The following is a 20,650-nucleotide window of genomic DNA, read 5'->3' on the forward strand; positions in this document are numbered from 1 at the left end:
ATTGTGCGAGATCACACGCCATATCAGCGTCTTCTAAGAAAATGTTATCTATGTAGTTTTTGTGCACTGCGTCGCTACATGGATTTGCTGAGCATGACAAAGAATATATGAATGACAAAAGCTGAAGAAGCTGTGTCAGCATTTGTTTATGTAAGGATGACCAGCAATCTGTACAGCAGGCAAAATATCATGCATGCAAAGTACAAGTAACCTTTTAATCCTTTTGAAAACAACGTGTAACCTAGCAAATGTGTTACTCGCACCTGCTAAAAACACAGGCAAGGGAAAGACACACCTTTTACTGCTAATTTTCTGTGAAATATAACCCACTTTGGACCCATACTCATCGTTCCAATGGCTCCAATGCTTAAACAAAAAAGAGATGACTCTCCCCTAAAGGGAAACCTCACCAGATTCCATGTTGTGTGAAAAAGAATGTACACTGTCTTTGAATTCTATGATTTTACATATCAGGTCATACAAACAATCATCTGTTCCTAAGCAGCTCTACAAATTAGGTAAATACAACCTCAGATGAACAACAACAAATGCCATATTACACCGTGTCATGATTTATTCAACAAAAATAAAGCCGAAATGGAGAAGCTATGTGTGAAAAACTAAATACACCCTTATTGCTTCCATAAGAATTAAGTTGATTAGTAGCAGACATGTGCTGCTAATCAAATGCCCTTGATTAACTGATCATCAGGAAATGTGACCACCTCTATAAAAACTGAAATTTTAGCAGTGTACTGGTCTGGAGAATTCAGGTGTGTGTTAACGCAATGCCAAGGACATCAGCAATGATCTTAGAGAAGCAATTTGTGCTGCCCATCAATCTGGGAATGGTTATAAGGCCATTTCCAAACAGTTTAAAGTCCATAAATTGTGTGAAAGATTACTCAAAAGTGGAAAACATTTGCTAATCTTCCCAGGAGTGGACATCCCAGAAAATTCACCCCAAGGTCAGACCATGGAATGCTCAGAGAATCTACAAAAAAGTCCATAAATTGAGACGTTACAGGTCTCAGTTAGCATGTTAAAGTTCATGACAGTACAATTAGAAGAAGACTGAACAAGTATGGTTTTTTAGAAGGGTTGCCAGATGAAAGCCTCTTCTCTCTAAAAAGAACATGGTAGCACGGCTTAGGTTTGTAAAGCAGCATCTGAACAAACCACAAGACTTCTGGAACAATGTCCTTTGGACAGACAAGGCCAAAGTAGAGAGATTTGGCCATAATGCACAGCGCCATGTTTGGTGAAAACCAAACACAGCATATCAGCACAATGCATGATTTGGGTGTGTTTTGCAGCCGCAGGAGTTGACTAGAGTCAAATGTGAGGCCAGCTCAATTTCGTCTGACAGCTAAAGCTTGGACGAAATTGAGTCATGCAACAGAACAATGGTCCTCCGCACACAAGCAAATCTACAACAGAATGACTGATAAAAGAAGAAAATCAAGGTGTTGCAATGGCCCAGTGAAAGTCCAGACCTCAACCCGATTGAAATGCTATGGCGGGACCTTAAGAGAGCTGTGCATAAACAAATGCCTGCAAACCTCAATGAACTGACGCAATGTTGTAAAGAAGAGTGGGCCAAAGTTCCTTCACAATGATGTGAGAGACTGATAAAGCCATACAGAAAAGATTGCTTCAAGTAATTGCTGCTAAAGGTGGTTCTACAAGCTACTGTAATGTGCACTTAGTTTTTCACACATGGCTTCTCCATTTTGGTTTTATTTTTGTTGATTAAATCATGACATTATTGTCATTGTATTGTAAACCTGCTAAGGAACAGATCATTGTCATTATGTCCAGATATATAAAACCATATAATTCAAAGAGGATGTACTATCTTTTTTCATGCAATGTAATTCTAGGATATTTCAATAACTGCAAAACATCTCTGTAGATTAAAACAGAATTTGAAAATGTATCTCTGATTAGCAGTAGCTCTTTTTTAGGGACCATTAATGGGTTTCTGTTCAATTGTTGTGGGATATTAGCCTAGTTGTCCAGTAAGTGTGAGTTATGATTCTAGAGAGTGGTAGGGCTTACTAATCATGAGAGATGTTTTCATACTTACCTATAGTTCATGGAACATGAGAAATAGGTTGGGTCGCCAGCTACTCAGCTTTTTTTTTTTAAGAAAAGCTACAGAATTCTAAATGTATTTGAAATACTGTGGCATAAATAGGATGGCATAACTAAGAAGACCAAAGAGGTGAACTCCCACTTCTAAGATAACCGAAGAGAGGCCTAAAAAGTCAGCCTTAATTTGTGTATTTATTTTTCATTAAATTTACCACTTTAAAGTTATCCAGGGCATTTTACAGAGATGCACCGTTAATTGTCATGACCCCTTTGCAAAGACTTAGTGTAACTGTCGGTTACCATAGTAACTGTTGGCAGTATATGTGTATATATATATATATATATATATATATATATATATATAATGTATGTGTGTGTGTGTTTGTGAGACATTTACTAAGTGGCCAGACATTTTAAGAAAATTATCCCTTACATATACAGAGAAAATAAATTGAAAAACTGTTTTATACTTTTTTCATTAATAGCATTATATCATATGATATAATGCACAGTTTGTCTTAAGCTAGAGATTTATGAATAGCTTAAATGACACTCAAGCCTTCACAAGCGCATAACTGCACAATCGCTGAGTGATCCCTTAAAATCTTTGTGGTGTCAAGAGATGTGTTCGGATGTGTTCTTTAGAGGGGGGAGTCAGGGACAATAGACCAACTTTAACTTGAACTGAAAAAGATTCATTGTCACCAAAATATAATTGTATCAAACTGCTAAAATTGGCCTCACCTCCCAGTAAAAAAAAAAAGAGCTGGACCTCCAGTGCTCGAAAAGTTAAAGCTTTTGTCTCCTTACAATCTTACATTTGTTTTATTTCTCATATACACATTAGTAGAAAGTATAAATTATTTCTACTTAACCCATTCAATGACGATGTATAAGTAATTCCTCTCTCCTCCATTACTCAAGATTTTAAAGGAAATGGAGCATGCTAACTTCAAATTCAAGCAAAAGCTACAAAAACTGCCTTTCTATAAACAAAATATTAAAACAAGATTCTATAAAACCATCTTGTACTTATATCTAATATATACACTATATTTATGAGGTTGACGTGACATAACACACCAACCGGATTACAGGTGACCCTCTGATTAAAAGCAAGGGTTGACAAACTGTCCCATTCACTAGGGGGAATGCTTGTGTACGTTTGACCGCATCAGCAATTTTTCCACAAAATATACACATTTCACGTTTTGCTCACCAATACATTTAAAATGCTGACACTCGGTAGGTGGGATGTATAAATGTATACACAATTCCATTCTGTAACTGTATACATCCTACAAAAAGCAGCTTAGTCCATTATTTGTGAAAACTCTTCCTACTTTCATACAGTCCCTGAATAAATCCAGTCCATGAGCCATATTACTGACATGCCATAAATTTATATATATAAACAAAATCAGACTTACCTTTTTGTTGCTGTAATATGGGTCGAGGTCTTCCATGGGTTCTGACACCATTTCGGATGGTAGGTCTCCATATATAAATGGCAAACTTTTGCCTGCTTCCAAGTCCGAATTTGGCTTGGGCCCGTTTTCATCATCATCATCTCGGCGATCCTTTGGTGGCTTCTTTGCTTTTTCTTCTGCGATACGTTTTTCGATAGCAGCAAGAGATTCTCTTGTGAAGAGACGTAGACTGTCAGGTCCTGGTGGGGGTATAAGTGGCTGCTCCATCTTCTCATCCTGCACTAATTACCAATCAGCCTCTTATATACGAAAGTGCTATAAAAAGAAAGAGAAAACCATGTAAAATGTATGATATTTCAAATATGGCCTCTAGATAAAACAACATTTGTTTCCTGCCTCTCTAATCTTACTTTTGACATTCAGGCCTAAAAATGTCCCTGTTTAGAACAGTCTCTTTTTGGTATTGGGCTTCCCGTAGCCATACTACTTAAGGGTAGGGGTTCTTTCTGGGCTGTTTGAAATGTCGTGAAGTATTGTATGTATCAAATATTTTGTGCTTATACATGTTAAAAGCAACGGTTCTATTGTGTTAGTCTGCGACTAAAAAGACTGCTTCCATTTGACTCAATTTAGACATACTTTTGAAACTGTGAGGTCTTAATTTACCCAGTTATCCTATTTTTCATATCATCTTTTCCTATGTTACCATTTACCTGTATATTCCACTATTTCATTTGTTATCCATTATATAAGCTTTCTGGCACAATTTATGTAGTAAGCACAATATAAAATACATGCGTATAGTTTATCCACAAGAGATCAAATTAAACGAACAGCCAAAAATAAAGCATGTTAAGGGTTAACACAATTCTCTAGAGACTACGTTTAATAAATCAAAGGAGCCAACAGAAAGGCCTAAAAAGTTTTCCCTTATTTTTTTTTTTTTTAGAAATGTCTCTGGGCTACTTTACATGAAAGGGAATATAATTATTAGAAATAGCGAGGGGGGGGGGATTATTTACTGATGTTCCATGGCTGTATGTTCTAATTGTCCCAAGCTAATAAAAAAATATATCTACATATACTGTATATACATAGACTGGAAGGTCTATGAATCTATGTGCGTACAGTGCCACAACCCTAAATCTCTCTCACAGTAATAGAAATGTGTTTATAGAAATGGCAGGTTAGCGACACATGCACTAACCTGTTAAATTGTCATATTTTTGCTGCCATAGCTGTGGTGCAGCCTAGCTCCAACATTTGTATGGAAAAACACTGACGATTCTTACCCGGTTGGTATCCGTCTAATGCCTCTGAATAGTTCAGTTGCGCTAATTTGTTATGGCTATGGCTTTACTACCATTTTCACAAAAAGGCTGATCTGCAATAGCTACTACTTAATCTATCTAACATTAATGTGTTAATTACATAGTAAAGGATGGTACAAACGAGAACAAAGATACACAATTAATGTTTCCATGGACTCCAATGCATTTTACTGCATGCAAATCAAGGCATGCATTCTTTTTTATTGGTGTTAGAAAAAAAGACTTTTGTCTACCCCCCCACCACAGCCACCTCTTCTGAAGACAAGTAGTGTACTTAAGGCAAGCAGTGTACTTAAGGCAAGTAGTGTACTTAAGTACATAAAGTATTTAAGTACTGTTGCACGCCCATTGAAGTCAATGGGAGGTAAGTCGCAGCAGTCAATCGCATGTATACTGGTTACGCATCAATATTGAAATATGATATGTGCAATTTGCCTGTTGCTGCTTAATTTCAATGGCAGTGCTGCAGAATACAGACTTTTGTTCAGAAGAAGAGAAAGAAAGTGAGCCAAAAGTCGCATTAACTCCAATAAGTAAAGAATGCATGCACCAATTTGCATGCAGTAACATGCATTTTAGTATACACAAAATGGACTCCAAAATGCATTTTACATGAATTAGTGTTGGAGCGCCCCTTTAATGTTTCAGAAAGAATCCCCCTGCGGTTAAACAACACCAGGATTCCTGATCTAGATAACCAAAGATTTCGTTTACATTGATGAAGGTGAACTCTTCTGCAATAGAATGAATCTCTGAGTCCTTTCACTAGCCACTCAACACAACTTGAAGCTTTGTGAATAGAACCCAGATGGTGTTTATGCTATATCGATTAATGTAAAGAGTGTGTGTATTTTACTTTGTATTATGCTCCATGCTTTCATCTCATTTGTTACTTTGTTACTCTCTCGAATGCCTCCTGGAAAACCTCACTAGGGCTTGACATGGTTCAACGCAGGGAAATTTAATACGTGAACAATATTACCGGAATCAGCAGCGTACCTAGCGGGGGGCGGGGGGGGGGCGGTCCGCACCGGGTGCCGCTCATCAGGGGGGTGCCAACTTGCCGGCACCCGGCACCCCTCCAGAGACGGACAGTAATGTCCGCCGCTGGAGGAAAGGCTCGCAAGAGAGCGGTATCGGAGGTCTTTAACAGACCTCCGGCTCCCTTGAGTGATTTTAAGCCGGTTCCCCTGAACCGGCTTAAAATAACTCAAGGGAGCCGGAGGTCTGTTAAAGACCTCCGATTCTGCTCCCTTGCGATCCGCGCGGCAACTGCTGCTGTGCAGAGGGCACTGTGGGCGCGGCTTCAGTGCCGCCGGGATCTGACAACAAACCCCGGCGGCACTGAAGCCGCGCCCACAGTGCCCTCTGACCCGGAAGAAGACAGAAGAAGAGGAGCGAAGAGGAAGACTGCTGTAAGTAGAAAAGAAGGTAGGAAATCATTCATTAAGACTGAGTGACAGTGAGAGTGGATTGGTATGTGTGGAATCTGTGGATTGGTATGTGTGGATTAGTATGTGTGGAATCTGGATTGGTATGTGTGGATTGGTATGTGTGGAATCTGTGGATTGGTATGTGTGGAATCTGTGGATTGGTATGTGTGGATTGGTATGTGTGGAATCTGTGGATTGGTATGTGTGGATTGGTATGTGTGGAATCTGTGGATTGGTATGTGTGGTATGTGTGGAATGTGTGGATTGGTATGTGTGGAATCTGTGGATTGGTATGTGTGGAATCTGTGGAGTGGTATGTGTGGAATCTGTGGAGTGGTATGTGTGGAATCTGTGGATTGGTAAGTGTTGATTGGTAAATGTGTGAGAGTGATGGGTGTTATGCTGTACCATTTCCAATGTCTTTTTCATTATAATTATGCTCTAAAGTACATCATAACTCCCATCACTCTATACTGTTCCGTACAGTGTCAGAGCTGGGAGACAGAGGCCTTGCACCCCCACCGCAGGGTGCTGGTCAGGTTCTATGTGGGCAATGTGGACGCTGGCTTTGGGGTGTGCAATCTGTGATCTATGCCTGTAATTTAGGGTGTTTTATCTATAACTTTAATGCTGAGTTTCTATGTGAATTCCAATTGATCAATACCTGAAAAGCTGGGTTTGTATGTTAATGTGTTGGTCTATATCTGCTATGCTATGTTTCTATACATTATTTATGTTTACCAGCAAATACAGGATTTGTATGTCTTATTCAGTTGATCAATACCTGGGGTGCTGTTTCCATGTGTTGTTTATTTGATCTATACCTTCAGTGCTGAGTGATTTCCAGTTGATCTATACCTGCAGTGCTGGGTTTGTGTGTTCTGTTGATTTATACCTGCAATGCTATGTTTCCATACATTATTTATGTATACCTGTAAATACAGGATATTTATGTCTTATTCAGTTGCACGTGCTGTTTCCATGTGTTGTTTATTTGATCTATACCTGAACTACAGGGAGTAATTAAAAGAGAGTTGTGGTTTAGTGACGTAGGGGACAAATGGACTTTGGGGATGATTACGGGGAGAGGACCTCCCAATGTCACGGTGCAGTCAGAAGAAGGGAAGGCTGTACTGACTCTCACAGTCTTCCCCTGATCTGCAGTTGAGGGCAGTACAACATAATCCCTATCACTATACATCGATCTAGACATTTACAATAATGCAGCATAACCCCTACCACTATATACTAAGCCAGACACTGAAGTGGTAGGCCTACACCACATCAATGGCTTTGTATATAGTGATATGGGTTATGCTGCATTATTGTAAATGTCAGGCTCAATGTATAGTGATATGGATTACGCTGCCCCACCGTCAATGTGTGCTCACTATAAAGTGATAGGTGTTATCCTGTATCACCGGCAATGTGGGCCTCAGTATATATTAACAGTTATGTTGTACCACCGTCAGCGCGTGCCTCAGTATATAATGGAAAAAGTTATGTTGTACTACTGTCAGCGCGTGTCTCAGTATATAATGATAGCAGTTGTGCTGCACAACTGTCAATGTCTGCCTCAGTGTATAATGATAGTTATGTTGTACTACTATAAGTGTCTAGCTCAGTATATAAAGATAGCGGTTATGCTGTACCACCATCAATATCTGGCTCAGTTATAGTGATAGGTGTTATGCTGTTCCACTGTAGTATCTGGCTCAGTGTATAGTGATAGGAGTTATGCTGTTTCACTGTAATGTTTGCCTCAATATATAATGAAATTACTTAAGCTGCACCACCGTCAATGTCTGTCTCAGTATAGAGTGATAGGCATTATGCTGTACCACCGTCACTGCCTGGCTCAGTATATAGTGATAGGTGTCATGCTATACCACAGTCAGTGTCTGGTTCATATGGTATATATAATCATGAGTCGACATGGCAACACCACTATATATGCAAATGCTTAAATAAAAAGAGAACAATGTTATGGTGACTCCTGATTATAATATCAGAATTTTTTTTAGTTTATAGTGTCTTTAGCTGCTTAGCCAGTACTTAATTTGTAATGTTTGTCACTCATTTGTTAGGTCTTCTTAGAAACTTGTTGTGTTTGTTGTTTTTTTGGGGGGGTTATTAAAGAAAGCACTATTATATGTTCAGTAAATGTTATTTAAACATATTTATTTTACTTATAAGTTATTAATTTATTTTTTCAGATTTCTTGTTGTTTACAGTTGACATACAGTTTACAAATTGGTGCAATAAATATTCTTGCCAACATAATTTTGTAGATGTCTTTACATTTGGGGGGGGGGTGCCACTTACAGGATCCGCCCCGGGTGCCAAATACTCTAGGTACGCCCCTGACCGGAATATCTTTTCATAAAAAAGCTTTTGATCTCAGCTACCACATTGTGCTAGGGGATCAAAAATAGAACAAAAAATCAGCTTCTTACCTGATTTAAGGATACATTGTATTTTTGCAATATATATTGACCTACAATCACATGTGGCAGCCCAGATATACGGTATTTGTCTGTGATATATCAATTATCAATCTAGTCTTTCCATTAGTAGTAAGTAGACTAAATAAAATATAATACACTTCCAGAACAATTTCAAAGGCTACTAGGACAAAACAAAAATTGAATGCATGTTGAGAAATGCATAATGCTAAAATATGTGTGTTCTATACAAGTTACGTGTTGCCTAATAGCCATTCTTTCATTTTGCCATAAACTGAATAGATCACATAGTTATCCAAGCAATTACTGTTACACTGGACCAGTATGAAGGCAGCAGTGGACAAATCAAAGTATGGGCAAGATCTAAAGAAAAAAAACTTTATCTGAGAAGGTCTTTGAGCAGACTATAGAGATGGATATATCCGTCCTACTTTCTTTTCGAACATCTTTCCATGATTTTCCTGGCAATAAAACCCAGGAGAGAATCAAATGATGTTACAGTGTGTAAATAAGGCATGATAAATACATTAAATATGAAATATAATAAATGTAATTATAAATATTTAAAGCATGTGTTGGTCTTGCATATCTAATAGACTTTATGAGATTATTTTGTGAAAAGGTTTCAGCATAAGGAATAAAGAATTATCACTTTAAAGAATAATCTACAACAAATACAATATAAAAAATAAATTAAAACAAATCGTGCTTCAATTTGTGAAGAAAGAAGAAGAGACATGTGTGGGCTTTGTGACTCTCCAAAAAGTTTATTTGGCTTTAACCCAAATCGTGAGTAACCCATGAAATGCTGAACCAGCATGTTGCTGCAAACTCCCACTGAACATATATTAATATTATTGCTTGCAGTCTTTTATGTGCGAACAGGGGTGAGCCTAGGGTTAGTGGCTCCCGAGTCCCAAGTGCAGTATTTCTTTGGTGCCTCTCCCTGCCCTCTAAATAAAACACACTAACATACATGAACACACACACTCACTCTAACACCATACATAAACACACACTCTTTGTCTCCCCCATCTCCCAGGGACCTCTAACCCTAAGCTCACGTCTAACACCATATGCTGATATTCCTATGCCTCTCTCTCGCATGCTTTCTTCTCTTCCCCCTCCCATCTGCTCCCCTGCCTCCTTTTTACCTAGCCCACAGAGCTTTTCATCTTTAATGCAGCTTGCACCCTATGTATAAGCTGCTGCTACTACCGTGGGGTTGTGTAATGCACGTTACTTGACCCCACTGGATGCCTCTGTTACCTTAGTGCACCGCTGAGTAAGAAAACCAGATATGGATCATAGAATAAACCCATTAAAAAAGGTGTTGGGAATTTATGGACATTTGCTGAAAAGAACGCAAGCTATCTATCTGATAACCCATTAATTGACCACTCCAGCCATCACTTGCATGTGTGTTAGCTAAGTGCCCCTTTTAAATTATATGGTTCCTCCACCTTGCAATTGCATGGTAGGAATTGGTAGAATACTCGCTATGCATTTGCCTCTTTTCCCACCCCACCGGTTCTGAACACATCTCCTGCTTGCCACTGAGCATGCATATCATACTAACCATCAGCCAGAGCTGGCATGTAGAAGAGGTCCACAGGGTCTACCAAAACTGGACCATGAAAAGGATATCTCTGGCGCTAAGGCTTCACAGGTTGAGAATGTATATTAAAGTACGTATAAGGAACTTCAATATGCATTCTTCATTAAAACATCAGCAATGATTTTCTTTTAGATAAGATGCCAAAAGAGAGGTTTAAAAACATTTTAGTGAACGTGCATACATACTCTACATTAGCAGGTCGATAAGTCTTCATAAAAATGTCTACTGACTTTTCTATAATGCATTACCAGGAAATGCAAACAGTTTTCATCCGCCTCTGACAAGTTTACATGGATCATTTTTGTCCTCAACACTTTATAGGTGACATTTATGCCACGTGTCGTTAGCCTCAGACTGGGTTCATATACACACATTGTGACAATGAAACCCGCTGTGTTTAAAAGGCATAGAATTTTTTTTGTACAAATATACATTTAAAGGGACACCCCAGTGCGGCACGCAGCTCCGCCAATAAAGAATGCATATTAAGGTTCTTTGTTGAGTGTATAAGGTATATAATCATAATATAATATGAGTGAAAATTGCACGGGAATGCTGCTGTTAAAATTGCTGCCTCTTCCTAAGAAATTATTCATTAAATAATAACGCCAATAATAGTTTCCAGGGCTGGATTTATCTCAGATGTCAGAGTTCCCCTTCAATTACAATTCAATTAAAGAAATGTATTTGACTTGATTCTTACTCTTGTCATCAAATTAAATTTAAACACGTTCATTGTAGTTTTCCCAGTGATAGGTAAACAAAGTGCGTATATGGATTACAAAAAATGGAAATCAGTTGGCCTTTACCGTTCTTACAGATGAAAAGACTGGGGGACGGGGAATGTTCTGAATTTGGGACCTGACAACCTCATAGGTAAAGGAGCTGCCAAAATGCCAGCTTGCCGTGTTTCACATGTATTCCCATCTCTGGGCAGGGAAGCGGTGGTGGCCCTTGCTCCCCCTCACCCAAATTCCACCCACTACCACCTCATACTCGTTCCTCTAAAGTATGTTTGGGAAAAGCCTCATCACTACATATGGTGAAACCCTCTCATGATCCCCCCCCCCCCCCAGGGAGAAGGGAACTCGGGGCAGATAACCCTGGGAAGATCCTAGGTATGTAAATCGAAATTATGTTTTATCCATTTAACTACTTCCTGTGCCCACAAACCAGGGCAGCTTATAGGCCATCATGATTGATTTATTCATAAAAATATAATTAAAGTGTCGTGTATTTTGCTTAAAAAGAATCAGGTCAGGTTTAGTCTCATAGTCTCAGTTTAGCTTGACAGATGTTACTAATTTGATGATGTAATGATACCCATGGGCTCTTCAGACCATCCAAAAACTCTCAAAGGAGGCATTAATGTACACATACAATGGGATCATTTCACTAAAGGAGATGAATTGATCTGATTGCTAACAGTAGTGATTCTTCTTAAAGTAAATTATCATTATCATGTAATAAGAAGAAGGAATCTGAATGAACTTCTCTAACCATTCAAGACGCACAAAGTTTCTTCCAGGATCAGCTGTAGATTCAATGGATACTTAACTAAAAGACTTACTTAATTTGGTCAAATGGAAATGCAACCTTTTGGCTGCCATTCTGATCATAAATAGTTCTTTTCCATGTAGGAAAGACAAAAAATTATTTTTGCCTCATGTGTATATCAGTTACCTATGGTCCCATGCTGGAACACAGTAGCTACAGCAATATGGGGGTGGTGCGGTGATGTTATGATCCACACATGTTTCCTGAGAAGCATCGTAATGTCACCAGTTCTGCCCATGGAAGGCCCCATGTACATCTGTTTTTAATATGCACAGTGTGGATTTTATAACTTCAGATTAAAAAGGACATTTGTTGGGACTGCTTGGGTATTTGTCAGGACTGGCCTAGAACATTCAGAACATATGTGTTGATGCTGCGAATGTCTCTTTTTAGAGGAAACAAAATATATTTTCCCATAGAAGACCACTATCAAGTAATGTAGATAGAGCCATGCAGGACACCGTGAGCAGTTTGGTGCCCGAACGTGGAGCTAAACTAGTCCACAAAAACACCACTGGCAGGGATGTCTTATTAAAGGATACTAGATTTGGTCATTTAGGTCATCAATACTTAACAGGAAGTCTGTTCCATTATTATTAATATATCTGACATGCAACTGAATGTAAAATAAAATAATGTTTTACAGCGTTATGTTTGTTCTCACATTCATTATTTTCCATCAATTTTATGTGTTGAAGCAGAACTTTCACCTCCACAAAATGGCATTGGTCCAGAAATTAGCAAAAAGCAATTGAATCTGACATTTATTTTATATAAAAAAAAAATTTAATAGATAAAATATTTATATAATATGAATGGTAGCTGGTTATAATCAATAAAATACAACAAATATAATAGAAAAATATAATGAAATTTAAATTCTGAACCAGAGTTTCCAAATGATATGTTCATTAAAAAGGGGAATTGGTGGAGCTGGTGCTAGGAGCCTGTTAGGGCCTCCTTTATACCAGTGTCTCTACTACTGCAGGGTCATGTAATGTTTGTTATGTGACCCAGTTGGATGCTTCCCTGCAGCTATAAGCATGGGGGCCATCCACACTGCTGTCTCAGGTAAGAGAGAAGGGCAGCAGGCCCCCCCTGCCCAGCTGGGCCCTATTTTTCTTTTTTGGAAGCCCGAGGTGCATGCTCCTTTGGTGCCGCAGCTGGGCCCTATTTTTCTTTTTTGGAAGCCCGAGGTGCATGCTCCTTTGGTGCCGCATTCTGTGCACAAGGCAGCAGAAGCCAGACTACGATACCGAGTTCCCTCACGGAGAACTCGGACAAATTCCAACCCCCCCATGGGAGGGTCGGATCCGAGGAGTGAGACTCCTTGCTGGCTTTTTTAAGAGAGCCCTATGATCACTGCTGGTCTAACCCCCTGATGGGGGCCCTGCTTGCCCTTCATGCATGGTACCTGAAGTTAGAGCAAATCTCTACATATTTAATGTGAGCAGTCAGTATGTACTGACTGAGTTTAGAATGCTTATGGATGTGAGTGTATCACAGTGTTCTACAGTACTAAAAGTCACAATAATTTGCATAGAAGCAACCACAAAGATGCTCATAAATTAAATATTGTAATTAAAATACAATATTCTTCTCCTAATTTCCTTACTCAGCCACACAGTAGCTATCAACAGTCACATAAAAATTCAAATCCCTGCTACCTAGCCACACCCCCAACACAGAAGTGTCCTTCATTGGCCATTTGAAATGTCGGGAGGTGTGTCATCACCCATAATAAAGAAATGTGCTTAGAAAATACCTCCAGAACTTTATATGAGCACAACATACAGATTATTTTGCAAGGTTCTTCTATAACCTCATTTATTTCTCTTTCCTGCTTGTCAAAGTAGGAAGAATAATCTCTCTTTGGAAATTTTCCTCCAACAACCTTTAAATGCTCCTGACGTCCCATGACGTACCTAGTCCTGACTCAACCAATCTCTTCTATCAACACAACAGATTGTCTCCTTGTTGCTACACCTACAAGAATGGAACCACTTTGTACACGGTGACAAGTGTTGGCCCACAATCTTCAAACATGATGGGAAACTGATGGCAAAATATAATAATAAAAAATAATTTTTTGTAAACATTTGTTTCAACATATAATTTAAAACAAAAAGAAAATATATTCCGTCCTAATTTATTTATGTTTTTACTGTCTTGAACTGTTCACTACTTTATTTTATTAAACTTATTTTTTTAATTACACTTAATTAAATCCAAGCTTTCGTAATGTTTATATCAATAAAATATGGACTTAAGGATAGTTATAAAAAAAGCACATCTTAGCAGTCTAACACTAATTATTATAATGTACTCTTCACAAGAGCCTCCATGTTATCAAAACGTGGCTGCAAACAGGAATTAGTCAATAGATAATGCTAATTTCGCAGGAAGTTATGGCCATTTTACGATGACTCAGAGAACTCAAGTGATAAAAAAATTAGTCCTACCATGAAAGTGCTTAGACATTGCATCTTGTAGATGACAGAATAACTATTTCACTCTAGATAGTAATTTGGATGCCCTTCAAGAAAAAGATCATCAACTCGGTTTGAGCTTTGATCTAACAAACCATCCTTATGGGAAACTACATAAAAGACAACCCAGATCAAAGGCATAAATATGTATGATCAAGATAAGTACAATATAGCCATTTAATCTTCTAAAAAAAAAAACACACACAGTACGTGCTGTGATCAGGATCCTATTTGTATGAAATTTGTTTTTGTTTTTTAATCATCTGTAGCGTCGTATAGAACCCAATTTTGAAATTCTCCATAAAACCAATGATAAAACATCATCAGAAAACATTTATATTTTTAAGGGGGTGCTAAGTATCCTCCAATGTAAAATACAAAAATAAAGGATCCTGAAATTGAGAAGCGTATTTGTTGTAAGGTGGTCTTCTATTTAACATACACGTTCTAAGGTGGTCCTCTGTTTAATGGCCCATATAAATGTCTCAGAATGGTCTCCTTGCTGTAGGGCATTGTAAGGCAGGGTCATTGAGGAGTGCCCTAGCTCTCAGGACACCATTGGTATTAATCACATAAGGCGAGAACAGGATGACATCAAAACTATATTTGGCCTATATCAAAGTGAACTAGGCGACTGTACAATGTCACATTTCCTAAAGTAGGCATGTTAGGTTACTGTGTATACTGGGAAATGCATGAAAAAGTCAGCTGTGTCACATAAGTTATAATATGCAGCAGCAGCTCCTGAACACACAGAAATAACACACTGCCATCTATAGGAAAAGATACGGGTAGTTAGAGTCATTAATAGGCATGCAAAGCTGCGTCTGCATCTTGTGCATGGTACACCAGTGAAAAATGTTTCCACTGGAGCAGTCAAACCACAAAACATGTTCGTATGAAACATGGTAGTAACATGTACATGTACATAAATCAACATAAGTCTATACTGCAACATCTATTTTGTTTTTTGAACACATGCCCTTGATGGTGCAGTGCATGTTGTCACCTCTCTAAAGGAATGTTTCTTAAGCAAATATTGTTACATCTTGACATATATGACTAACTAGCAGCACATAGGCAGAATTATGTCTTGAATTTAGGCTTGGGGAAGATGGCTATTTTGAACAAGTATTTCTATATTACTATACATTTGCATATATTTCTATATTCCTATATCATGTTATTTTCTATTAAATGGTTCGCGGTTGGTTAGAAATACACCAGAGCATGTTTTCGGATAATAAGGACTTAATTTCAGTAGATCAGCAGATGTTGAAGACCCATCTATCCTCAAGGGGACCATATCCAAAAAAGACAATTCTAATGTATCTATGGGACAGTTCTTCTACATTTAGTAATGGTGATTCAATATAGTTGCTATTTCCAAAACACAATCCACCTTGTAGTAAGATATGTCATTCATGGAAATGAGTGGACCTCTTAATCTGGAAGAGATTTGGAAAGAAGGGGATGGGATCCTTGTTGCTACCCCTCTCTACAACCCTATCAGACTCTACTGGTGAAAAGGAAATGGGACTGCCACATTCTACAATGCTCTTGGGTTCCAAACCACTCTCTTGCACTGTCTGCGCAGAATGCATAGCTCAACCATTATGACCTCCATTTGAGATATGAAAAACTTCCACATAAAGTCCAGATAAATGTACAATGTATTATTATGAAAATATATGCAGTAAGGATTAATCACCAAATGGACATTATTGAAGGAAAGACAGTGCAGGCCATTGAAACAAGGTGACTTGAAAATGCAGCAGATCCAGGGAGAATGTTAATGTCAGCTAAATGGGGAAAGCATCTTAGAAACTAACCATAGAGTATTGCAATGTATAAATTCCTACTATGAATGGGCTCACATGCAGAACATATCTACTGCTGCAATATGCACACACCATATACCTTACACTAAGCAGCTGGCATCCTTGCAATGTTTAATAATGCTGCAGGCTTACCTGATGTAGGGGAAACTCTGGCAATCATATCCATATGAAATCTGCAACAACAAAGAATCAGAATATTCCTTCTGTTGAAGATTCTATGATCTTCAAAAGCTGACCAAGCATTAGTCCTTAATCCATAATTCACTGGGAAAGACGACGAGGCTCCTCCACAACCCTCTTCATTTGTCCCTGTGCTTCCTGCTCTGAGCAGCACTCTACAGTGGGTAATATATATCAGGAATAGGTTTACAGGAGCATGAAGATGAGTAGAGTAACCAAGGAAAGCAGCGCCACCTGCTGGCAAATCGACTAGTTGCAGCATGCAGTTATTACAATACAATATTTTTTTTTCTGCAAACATTTTGCCGCATGACTGACAACAATCCTGATGATGATGTCTTGCTTTCAAACATGCATACTGAGTGTACATTCACAGTAACGAAAATGTAATTTATCATGAAGGAGAAGGAACAAAAATCCAACCTTTTCATATAAAGCCCACCTTGCACAGGGTCATTTGTGATGGAGACAGAATGGCAAAAACCTTTGATTTCATTCACAGATGATGCTTTTAATCTTAACCCTATGAGGGCTGAGTGGTGGAAATGATACACAGATTGTTGTATACAAGTATAAAAAACATTTACTGGCTTGAGTGCTTTTTCAATGCCATTTTCCCCATATTATGAATGGAGATGAAGTGCGGGATGTACTTTAAAAATGTTGTAAGTGTGGATTTATTGACACAGAACCCACTGGCAAATTCTCCTTATTGGCCTATTTGATCTATTTTAGCTCCTTATAAATATGGCTCATGGTTTTTGGCCTAGCTACTTATGTGAGGTGCAATCTTATTATAGTAGCTCTTCTGAATTAGCTTTCTCCTTCCTGGGCCTTTTTTGAAAGCATACATTTATTTCTATATTTATTTAAAAACTCATATTGTAATATATATATAATATATCATTTATCACATGGGTTTGGTTCAGACCTAATAAACTTGTTAGATGTGCCATTTTACATTACAATATATTGAAGTCATAGTGTTGATATTTATGCAGATGGTATGTATGCATTTGGGAAACTATATTTCCACAACACGCTCAGCTAGTCTGAGGGAGAAAGCCTGGAATTGTGGAGGAGCATGCTGGGAAATGGCGTATACAGTGACCTCACTGCCACAAATGATCTGTGTTGTCATTGTGTTTTATTACAAATTTAGATTTATGGAGAAAATCATTATTTATTAAATATGCCTGCCTGGACTGGTCATCTGACAAACAGGGCAAATGACTGGCGGACCGGTGGCCGATAGGACAACATACTTACTGATACTGCTGCTTCAGTGACAAATCCTGTCCAGTAGTGTGTGGCCACCAGTTGGATACCCACAGCCACATGCTGCAAGAGTATAAAATGTGGCTGTACATATCCAGCCAGCGGCCACACGTATGACATTTGATAGCCACTGGTCTTAGAGTGTCAGGACCAGTGGTCATCATAGGACATATGGTCAGGACCAATTAGTCAACCTAGTTTATTTTGGTTAATAGGTACAGAATTGGGCAGTGACATCAGCATACATGAGAACTATTTGCGCCTGCTTTTTAGGCTTAGGGTATGCGATCTAGGCGGGACGATGGATGTTTGGATCTATACAATCCCTGCCTATTCCTGCTCATGTGTCTTGTGCTTTTTCCTCGTCATTGAGGATTCGCCCCCCACAGCCCAACTAGTCACATATGGGGGGGACCTTCAGGCCAGCACACCTATAAAGTGTTGTGCAGTTCCTATTTTCCCATAAAACCAAATTACCGTTATGCGTATATACTATTGGCCAAACAAGTGTGGTGTAGCTGATACTCTGATCTATCACAGAATGCAGTGACTCTGAGCTCTGTGCCGGTGCAGAGAGAATGGTGGGTATATGTAACCTACCTAGCAATTGCATTTGTGCAACTACAATTATATGTCAACCACAGGTGGACACAGCCAGAAGTGCTTAGTGTTTAAGAACCCAGTCTATCGGGGTATCCCTGGTCGACGTTGCCACCTTCCACACATTCTGGGCCAGCTACAACATGGACAGCTGCTACGGTCATCAGAAAAAGGTGCTACTCCGGAGAAGACTCTCCAACGACATGACAAAGAATCAGATGCAGAAGAACACACTTCGTTGGGACTGGGCATGGTTTATATTGCCACTTTACCAGGGGAAGGCGAGTTGACATAAGACAGGAACATATGAGAGGAACCGGCACCGGACTAATTTCATGGGGAACAATGGGGAAGGAGCAACAAAGGTAAAGGGATTAGGGAAATCACACTTCCGTGTAGACTAGACAGTTAGACACTCTTAACACACATACATATGGAAACAAGGTTGAAAACACACAATGTTACAACTGCACCCCTGCTAATCAATGTAAAGTTGCAATCCCAACTACTTTCCTAAAAAGCAGGCTTTACATCAGTTACAGATAGCACAACTCTACTCCTCGAGGGCCGCAAGCAGGCAGACATTTTTAGATTCCTCAGTTTGAGCCCGAAGGCATCTCAATTAAGATTTCACTAAAATACTTGTTTTCAGGCAAATATACATAGAATTCCTAGCCTTGTTGTGGCACTCAAGAACTGGGCTTATAACTAAAAATCGTATCACGCGCTAAGTTTGTTGATTACACATTTTTAAGTGGTTTAACTGGTTTTGTACTATTTCGTCTCAAACACATAAGAACACTTTCCCTGGTTATGGATTATAATACCTGAAAAACCTCACTTTAGACTTTAGGGGCTTTATAAATTACTGCCAATTATTGAAAGGCCTGATATGATCACTTTATAGGCAACGATGGACGCACAACTTACTTTTCATGAGACTCTTCTAATAAAGTGGTCATCCTAGGAGTATATATATACATTTTGTTACTTCTCACCTTTTGAGAGTTTCATCAAATATTTTAGGTATCATTTATGAAAGTTCCCCCGTCTTCCATCCATTCAGTGCTTTGAATAAGTGACATAAGAAAAAGGCACATTTTTATCTAGGACAGCTTTCAAGAATAACTTTGATGTCTGAATGTAATAAATACATTGCTCCGAACTGAGAATTTGATTCAGAAAACCTGACTGGAAGTATCTCATGTTGTACAATACAGATGTCCGTGTGGCTTTGTCCTCTGCATTTTGGCCAACAATGGCAATTATGCAAATACATATTGGGTTTAAGTTGAAAATGTCTGTATGCATCAAGACATTACAACAATAAGGGTTGGAGACCTGTGCAGGAAACTTCGTATTTAATATCCAAATAAACTAATAAACTGGCTTCTGCCTTACAAAGATGCATGGTTAGTAAGGCTGATAAACAAAACACACAATCCCGTTGAGTTTAAGCCTTCCAAGGTATCTCTGGTGGCATTGATCCAGATGAAGGAAAACAAAATCCCCCCTTGAGCATGTTCCAATCACCCTTTAGGCACATGTAAACTCTAGTGGTGGTAGACAAAACTTTTTTTTTTTTTTACAAAGTATATAAAAATGAGAAAACGATCCAAAGTGGTCACCTTTTACATAATTATATATAAAAAAATTCATGGGATCAAAACGACGGACTTTAAATATAAGGGTTTAAAAACATGTAGATGTCAGCACCAAGTGATGCATTATTTAGGTAGTAATGGCACTGAAGTGTAAAGAAGAGTTTGCATTTCTGATCAGACACCAAGGGAGCCATGTGTTAGGAAGATGTAAAAGCAGGGAGTACATTTGATAAGTAATGCACCTACATTAGCAATGGCACTCGTGTTGAAATTCCCCCAGTGACTGCGAGCACTCACGTTGCTAATGATGTATAATGCACCCATTATGTGTGGTTGATAATACCCCACTATCTCAGACCACGTTGCTTTTTTTTCCTCCACTTAATGTCCTTTTTAAATGTGTCTGCAACTCTAGGCAAACCTTTCTTTGTCCCATTCAGCAGTTTTATCCTTTAGTGTTTTCTTTATGTTTGAATCAGGTTTATGAGCCGTAGACCTTAATTGGTTCAATAGATGCAAATTATAAAGCAATGCCCCCTGGACAATCTTTTTTTTTTTAAGAGTTTTCAGTCTTTCATACTTTTGAATGGCAAAGAGTTGCACAAGACAAGTGTTTTTTTGGAAGTAGAACATTCCTTAAATTGAACAACAGATGTTTAATAAATCTTGGAACTTTACTTTCTTGGAGGTGTAGCCGGAATAACAGAACCATCATAACAGTTCTAAA

General features: G+C 38.6%; 1 protein-coding gene across 1 annotated transcript in view; it reads right to left on the bottom strand.

Moving 5' to 3' along the window:
- Positions 1-16,601, bottom strand: part of LOC128501557 (sodium channel protein type 2 subunit alpha-like) — a 57,593-nt gene extending 40,992 nt beyond the window's left edge. The window contains 2 exon segments of the mRNA XM_053471086.1: positions 3,528-3,842; positions 16,394-16,601. Coding sequence (XP_053327061.1) covers positions 3,528-3,794 — 267 coding nt within the window. The 5' untranslated portion in view covers positions 3,795-3,842; positions 16,394-16,601.
- Positions 16,602-20,650: the final 4,049 nt, after the last annotated feature.

The sequence above is a fragment of the Spea bombifrons genome, chromosome 7 (assembly GCF_027358695.1).
Source record: "Spea bombifrons isolate aSpeBom1 chromosome 7, aSpeBom1.2.pri, whole genome shotgun sequence".
NCBI classification, from domain to species: Eukaryota; Metazoa; Chordata; class Amphibia; order Anura; family Pelobatidae; genus Spea; species Spea bombifrons.